General features: G+C 49.5%; 2 protein-coding genes across 2 annotated transcripts in view; one reads left to right on the forward strand and one right to left on the reverse strand.

The window, feature by feature from the left end:
- Positions 1-316, reverse strand: part of LOC121306292 — a 5,009-nt gene extending 4,693 nt beyond the window's left edge. The window contains exon 1 of the mRNA XM_041238033.1: positions 258-316. Coding sequence (XP_041093967.1) covers positions 258-316 — 59 coding nt within the window. The remainder of the gene's footprint in view (positions 1-257) is intronic.
- A 2,908-nt stretch (positions 317-3,224) lies between these two features.
- On the forward strand, positions 3,225-5,056 carry LOC121306301 (peripherin-2-like). Its single transcript, XM_041238043.1, has 3 exons — positions 3,225-3,990; positions 4,410-4,656; positions 4,831-5,056. Exons 1-3 carry the CDS (start codon positions 3,410-3,412, stop codon positions 5,038-5,040), a joined length of 1,038 nt encoding a protein of 345 aa, XP_041093977.1. The 5' UTR covers positions 3,225-3,409; the 3' UTR covers positions 5,041-5,056.
- Positions 5,057-7,500: the final 2,444 nt, after the last annotated feature.

Raw genomic sequence — 7,500 nt, forward strand, 5'->3', positions numbered from 1 at the left:
GGTGTTATTATTGAAACTAGAAGAGAGCGAGTCGAGCAGAGCAGCGTTTGGGCTTCAGTATTCATCCTCTCTCTCTCTCTCTCTCTCTCTCTCCCCCCCCCCAGATGGCGGGCAGACGGATGTGGAGTTTGAGTTCGACTCGGAGACGTCTGTGTTAACCCTTCGCAAGCCAGCGGTCAACGTGGGCTCGGACTGGAGCCTGGTCCTGTGGTAATGAAGCCCCTCCCCTCTCCGCTGTGGCTGGGCGGGGCGCTGACCGAGGGGAGGAGTCTGAGGAGCAACTAGCAGCAGGAGGAGGAGGGAAGCCTAAACACATTCGCTTGAGCACTGGAACAAATCAGAACTGAGAGAGAGAAACGAAATGATAAGAACTCAAAACTGGCAATTCAGATGCAGGTGCTTTTTAAATAAATAAATAAATATATTGATGTTGACATTGGGTTAGCCAGCATTGTGAACGAGACTCCCGCTGCACAGCAGTGTGATCCAGTCCTGCTTTCACTAGGAGTTTAATAATCAGACTCCCGCTGCACAGCTCCCGCTGCACAGCGGTGTGATCCAGTCCTGCTTTCACTAGGAGTTTAATAATCAGACTCCCGCTGCACAGCAGTGTGATCCAGTCCTGCTTTCACTAGGAGTTTAATAATCAGACACACCTGAGCTTGTTAGCTAGACACACTGGGGGCTGATCAAGCTGGTAGCAGTGAATCCTGGACTGGATCACACCGCTGTGCAATAGGATGTCTTGTTTCCCAACTCTCCAGCACTTGAGCTGCATGAAAATCAGGTCGAATAGTTTGTCAGGATTTGAATATGCACTTCAGAGAGAGGGAGGGAGGGAGGGAGCGAGCGCTCGCTGCAACCTCTCTCTCTCTCTCTGTCTCTTCGCAGTGGGTTCCAGGTGGCTGTGAAAGACGGATCCCTCGTTTTTTTTTGAATGTTTTAAATGTTGAGGACGGGGCGGGTTGGGTTTCCATCGCGGTTCTGATTTGTGTTCCAGATGGTTTTGGGATTAGATTTTTTTTTTTTTTTTTTAAAAAGCAACATTTTGTTCAAAAGATCAAAAATAAATAATAATAATAATTGGAGTGAAAACCCTGTCGATGCGTTCTAGAATTGTTTTACAAAGTGTCTTGTTTTCACATCATGAGTGAAGTTTGTCTGTTTGTGTCGCTGCTGTAATGACTCTGAAGCCTGTTTTGTTTTTTGTAAATTAGACCATTCTGTTTCGGCACGTTCCTTTCTGCTGTATTACTGTGCTCTGGATGCCTTTATATTGGAGACAAAACAAAAACGTTCCCTGTTCATCTTGCCAAGAGTTTCCCTGGACAAGAAAAACGAATTCCTTTGGGGGGGAAAAAAATACACATTTTCCACTAAAAGTCTGTCTCAGTGTCTTCAGTGTCTATTCAATAGCAAGCGTTTCCACTAGAGGTCTTTCTCGGCGTATTCTGGCTTTTGAAAGACTTCTAGTAGTGTTTTGTGGTTTCGAATAAATGTTATAACTTGTGTTTTAACGTGTGGCTGAGGGTTCGTATCTAGCACTTAGAGAATATGTGGAGATAATGTTTTTCTTGATGTACTGTGCATTCCAATGGTTCCTGTATTGTGGTTCAAATGGTAGACCTTCACTGCCCCCTTCTGGCCAAAACAGTCACTGCAATCTGATGAGCCAAACCAAAAAAACACTTTTTTTTTTTTTTTTTTTTCTGTGCGTTTAAGGGTGTAACATTGCACTAATGTCACGATACGTATCTTGGGTATGCAGGTCACGATATTATATCGCGATACCACATGCCACAGTTCTGATGGGCTGTTTTGTATGATGAATAATGATTTTGAAACTCTCTCAAGTGTCCAGGGTACATGCACTGTCTTGGATTATGATTTTTTTATTTTTTTTTGGTCCGCATTTTATAATTGCAAATTTAAAAAACGATGTTAACGAGCCTAGTTTTGGGACCTTTTGATAAATAAGAGCAAAAAAAAAAAACGATGGAATAAAATGACACTCATAAAAATAAAACATTTAAAAAATAAAGTATACACGTGTGTCTCTGTGTGGTTTTATTACAGGAGTCTACAGCAGCGCCCCCCCCAAACCAAGTTCCTGACCCCCCTGCTGGCTCTCAGCTACTGAGCCAGACCCCTTCACTGATCTGATCTTTAGCTTAATTAGCTCTTAAAACGGTTGCAGATTTCAAGTTAGCTGAAACATTTAATAGGTAACTGGAACTCTGCCCCTACTTTGTCTTCAAACCCAGTCTGAGGGTCTGCAGGATGGAGAGAGTCACTGGAATTACAGCAGCGTGCAAGTTTATGAAACTCTGGGCAGTTTGCAGCTGCAGTCTTTGATGTGTTGAGACTAAGAAACCAAAACCATTTAAAAACAGCAGGAGAAAAGGAACTCGGAGCCACACCCGGTGAAACGCAGGAGGCTTCGTTTAGAAGCGGTTTACCCAGTTTAAAAGCACAGAGCGGTCTGACGCGTTTCCACACAGGAGAGCCTGGTGTTTCCACAGCGCGGATTACAGAGCGTGGATTGAGATTCTCGCACCCAGAGGTGTTTTCATGCAGGCGGCTCTATAAAGGAGATCAGCGGCACGTCTGGAGCTGCTAGATTTGCACACTGCTGTCCACACCCAGACTGAACCTGGGAGACAATGCAGCCTTTTAGAACTGGAACTCAGAACCTCAGAACTGGGTCGGGGTTCTCAGAACAGGCATCTGCAAGTCAGAGGTTTTCATGCAGACGGGTCTGTGAAGGAGATCGAGGACACATCTGGAGGGGCTCTGATATAAACAGGGGGGGGGGGGGGGGGTACCTGCTGTCTTTCCTAAAAACAGTGAATTCGTAATATTGAAGCGCGCTTGCTTATGCGTTCACGTTGAAGCGAAGCTTAAAAACAAAGGCTGCTGTCCAATATGTATTCTGACACAGATGATGGATGGATGGATGGATGGGGGGGGGGTCTGTCTGACTGGCTTACCCCCCCCCCCCCTCCCACTGTCACTTTCAATCACGTCAGATCCCTTTCCTCTGGTTGACTTAACGACAAAAAATGAAAGCCCCTTGAGTCAGACAGCTGGATCCTTTCCTATTGGAGGGGAGAGGGTTGGTTTGATAGGATAACGAGACTGGTGGATTAGTGCTGAGGAGCTATGCCAATGAGAGGAGGGAGGAGGAGGGGTGAGAATCTGCCTGGGAAGAGGTGAGGCTTGACCAGGACCGACCAGGGAGTCTGTGGGAGAAAGTGTCAGCAGCAGTATAGCACAATACATAAATAAAAACACACGTTTGTTTGTTTTAGTGTCTCTCCTCCCCCAAGACCAAGGAAGAGACAGACCGGGTTTCACTGCTGTTGCGATCGTTTTTTTTGTGAGGCAGAGGACCTTCTGCAGATCGATAATGGTCTTGCTCAAGATGAAGTTCCCCTTGGAGAAGCGGGTTCGGCTGGCCCAGGGGCTGTGGCTGCTCTCCTGGCTGGCCACCATCGCCGGAGCCCTCACCTTCTCCGTGGGCGTCTTCCTGAAGACGGAGCTCCGCAAGAGGAGCGAGATGATGGACAACGCGGAGATCCACGCCGTGCCCAATACCCTCATCCTGGTGGGCCTGGCCTCCCTCGGGGTGAACCTCTTCGCCGGCCGGATGTGTCAGGACTCCCTGGACGTGGCTCGCTTCCCCCGCTGGAAAAGTTTCGTGACCCCCTACTTCGCAGGCTCCGGTTTCTTCTGCCTGCTCCTGCTGGTGGCCGTGATCATGAGTTACGCCATGAAGGGCAACCTGGAGGAGTCTCTGAAGATTGGGCTGAAGAACAGCATCCGTTTCTACAAGGACACGGACACGCCCGGGCGCTGCTTCCAGAAGCAGACCATCGATCTCCTGCAGATTGAGTTCCAGTGCTGCGGGAACAGCGACTTCAGGGACTGGTTTGAGGTTCAGTGGATCAGCAACCGCTACCTGGACTTCAGCTCCAAGGAGGTGAAGGAGTGAGTACCGACCCGCTATGGCGGGGCTTTGGTATCGCTGTGGCTAGGATTTTAGGATTGAGACTGGACACAGTACAGAGGGGGTGGCATTCAATATGCTAACAAGGGAACATTATTCAGCAGCTTTCACTGGACTCGATGAAGCTGAGGGAGTTCATTCTATATAGAGGGGGTGCAATTCAATATGTTAACAAGGGAACATTATTCAGCAGCTTTCACTGGACTCTATGAAGCTGAGGGAGTTCATTCTATATAGAGGGGGTGCAATTCAATATGTTAACAAGGGAACATTATTCAGCAGCTTTCACTGGACTCTATGAAGCTGAGGGAGTTCATTCTATATAGAGGGGGTGCAGTTCAATGCTTTGTGTTTAAAAGTTTGATGGTTCGAAGCCCCCTCTCTTCTCTTCTGTTTCCAGCCGCATCAAGAGTAACGTTGATGGGCGCTACCTGGTGGACGGGGTCCCCTTCAGCTGCTGTAACCCCACCTCCCCTCGGCCCTGCATACAGCAGCAAATCAGCAACAACTCTGCGCACTACAACTACGACTTCCAGACCGAGGAGCTGAACCTCTACACCCGCGGCTGCAGGGCGGCGCTAGTGAGCTACTACATGGGGCTGATGAACATGATCGGGGTCGGAGTGCTGCTCGTCTTCCTGCTGCAGGTCAGACCCCCTCCGAGTCAAACCCAGATCCGGGTTTTACTGATAAACCAGGGCTGGGAGTCAGACTCCTATTGCACAGCGGTGTGATCCAGTCCAGGTTTCACTGCTGCCAGCTTGATCAGCCCCCAGTGTGTCTAGCTAACAAGCTCAGGTCTCTCTCTCTCTCTCTCTCAGGTGCTGGTGCTCGTCAGCCTGCGCTACCTCCAGACGGCCACGGAGGGCGCTGTGGGGCAGGAGAGCGTGGAGTGCGAGACAGAGGGGTACCTGCTGGAGAAGGGGGTGAAGGAGACCCTGAAGAACAGCTTCGAGAGGCTGGCCCAGGCGTTCCGAGTCAACCAGGTGGAGACAGGGGGCGGCGAGGGAGGGGACGCTACCACCCCCTAACCCCAACCCCCCCCCCTCCCCCCACCCTTTGGGACACCAAAAATGACTGGGGGGGGGGGTTGGAGCAGGGGACTGGAAATCACAACTCCTCCACAACCCTGACTCCAGCTCAGACCCCCCTCATCTCCAGCCTGTGCTTCCTCTTTGTCCGGTGTGGCAGATCCACGCTTGAACCTTTCGGACCCTCCCCACCCCAATCAATCTCTCTCTTGCGTGGCGATGGCTCTCCGGCACGTCCAGTCTGCGTCTCCTGTTCCCGCCTCACGCCCCCGAAGCATTTGCACCTTGCTCCCCCCCCCCTCCGCTGAGCGCTGTCTAGAAACTCTGTGTTTAAAAACCAGGCCTGCTGTCTGGTGCAAACGCACACGTTAACAATAAGAGAACTAAGAGAACATTATATTAAAGTCTGACGTTTTGAACTGCTTCGGAGACTCTTGTCAATCTGTTGCTGCCTTCTTCATTCTTTGGCACCTGGTATTATTATTATTATTATTATTATTATTATTATTAGTTGATTTGGGATAATCTCTTCGATCAGTTTTGCATGTATAAATCTGCTTTGGGTTTCAATTTATTGATCCTGTGTCTTTGAAGAGGGTCTAATTATCAGTGTTGATCACACACACACACACCACACACACACACACACACACACACACACACACACGCACGCACAATACATACGCACATTTATATATACATAGAGCGACATCCACTAGGCAAACATACAGATCCAGCCCGGTGCTCTGCCTGTGTGAGCTGTCAATGATGCGATGATGGGATAATGGGATTTTGGGAGGGGGTTAAGATGTGATCTCGTTATAGCTCTCTGCCTGGATGTCCTGGGTCTCTGTCCGGCTGCTAATGCCCTCAGCGCTGCCCCAGCGCAACTGAGTCTCAGCTGGGATTGCCCCAGTTTCGTGACCCATCGTAGCTGCACATTGTAAAGAACAGAGAGGACTGGTAAAGCATAGGGAAGCATTGTAAAGCACAGAGAGGTCTGGTAAAGCATAGGGAAGCATTGTAAAGCACAGAGAGGTCTGGTAAAGCACAGGGAAGCATTGTAAAGCACAGAGAGGTCTGGTAAAGCACAAGGAAAGCATTGTAAAGCACAGAGAGCATTGTAAAGCACAGAGAGGTAAAGCATAGGGAAGCATTGTAAAGCACAGAGAGGTCTGGTAAAGCATAGGGAAGCATTGTAAAGCACAGAGAGGTCTGGTAAAGCATAGGGAAGCATTGTAAAGCACGGGGGGTGGGGGGTGCTGTCTGTTTGCAGTTTAAGTGACCTTAGATTAGCAGTAATCAGTTATGTCGAGTTGACAGGATTAGTAGTGTGTTCCGATGCAGATTAGAACAAAAAAAACAAGCCCATCGTGCCTCAGTAACGGGCCGGTTCCACGAGAGACTCCCCCTGCTGTGAAAGCTCGGTGCAGCTCCTCACTCCTCTCCCCGCTTCACCAGCGCTAACACTGTGCAAGAACCAGAGCTCATTGCAGAGCCGCCTCGCTCTGATTCTCTCATGCTGATGCACGCTGGCCTCTTTTTTTTATGTGGCGGGGGGGGGGGGGGGGGGGTGTAGTTAGTTGACTTTTGATTTGTCTGTTTCGAGGTGTTGAGGAGAAGGAGGAGGAAGAGGGTTTTTTAAATTAAAAAACACACATTTGCATGACAATAGCTACAGTGGCAGCGGTGCCTCTGCGTGGTTTCTGTGGCCCGGCCCGGCCCACTCCACACACACACACACGTGTGACTCAACCCAAACTTCAGAAAGTTTCCCCGCTCGGCCGAGTGGGCGGAACTAGCTCCCATTTCCTGCTCCAGATGCCGTGGCGACCAGGTGCAAGAGTTCTCATCTCGTCAGGGATGGGAATGAGACTCCCTCTGCATAGCAGTTTGATTCCTGTTTTCATTAGGAGTTTAATAATCAGACTCCCGCTGCACAGCAGTGTGATCCAGTCCTGCTTTCACTAGGAGTTTAATAATCAGACTCCCGCTGCACAGCAGTGTGATCCAGTCCTGCTTTCACTAGGAGTTTAATAATCAGACTCCCGCTGCACAGCAGTGTGATCCAGTCCTGCTTTCACTAGGAGTTTAATAATCAGACTCCCGCTGCACAGCAGTGTGATCCAGTCCTGCTTTCACTAGGAGTTTAATAATCAGACTCCCGCTGCACAGCGGTGTGATCCAGTCCTGCTTTCACTAGGAGTTTAATAATCAGACTCCCGCTGCACAGCGGTGTGATCCAGTCCTGCTTTCACTAGGAGTTTAATAATCAGACTCCCGCTGCACAGCGGTGTGATCCAGTCCTGCTTTCACTAGGAGTTTAATAATCAGACTCCCGCTGCACAGCAGTGTGATCCAGTCCTGCTTTCACTAGGAGTTTAATAATCAGACTCCCGCTGCACAGCAGTGTGATCCAGTCCTGCTTTCACTAGGAGTTTAATAATCAGACTCCCGCTG

Source organism: Polyodon spathula, chromosome 47 (assembly GCF_017654505.1).
Source record: "Polyodon spathula isolate WHYD16114869_AA chromosome 47, ASM1765450v1, whole genome shotgun sequence".
Lineage (NCBI taxonomy): Eukaryota > Metazoa > Chordata > Actinopteri > Acipenseriformes > Polyodontidae > Polyodon > Polyodon spathula.

What these genes read in the sequence shown, in the direction of transcription:
- LOC121306301 (XM_041238043.1), top strand. Translation starts at nt 3,410, where the DNA reads ATGGTCTTGCTCAAGATGAAGTTCCCCTTGGAGAAGCGGGTTCGGCTG. An exon ending in AGCTCCAAGGAGGTGAAGGA is followed by an intron (nt 3,991 to 4,409) that starts GTGAGTACCGAC and finishes TTCTGTTTCCAG; the next exon opens with CCGCATCAAGAGTAACGTTG. An exon ending in TGCTCGTCTTCCTGCTGCAG is followed by an intron (nt 4,657 to 4,830) that starts GTCAGACCCCCT and finishes TCTCTCTCTCAG; the next exon opens with GTGCTGGTGCTCGTCAGCCT.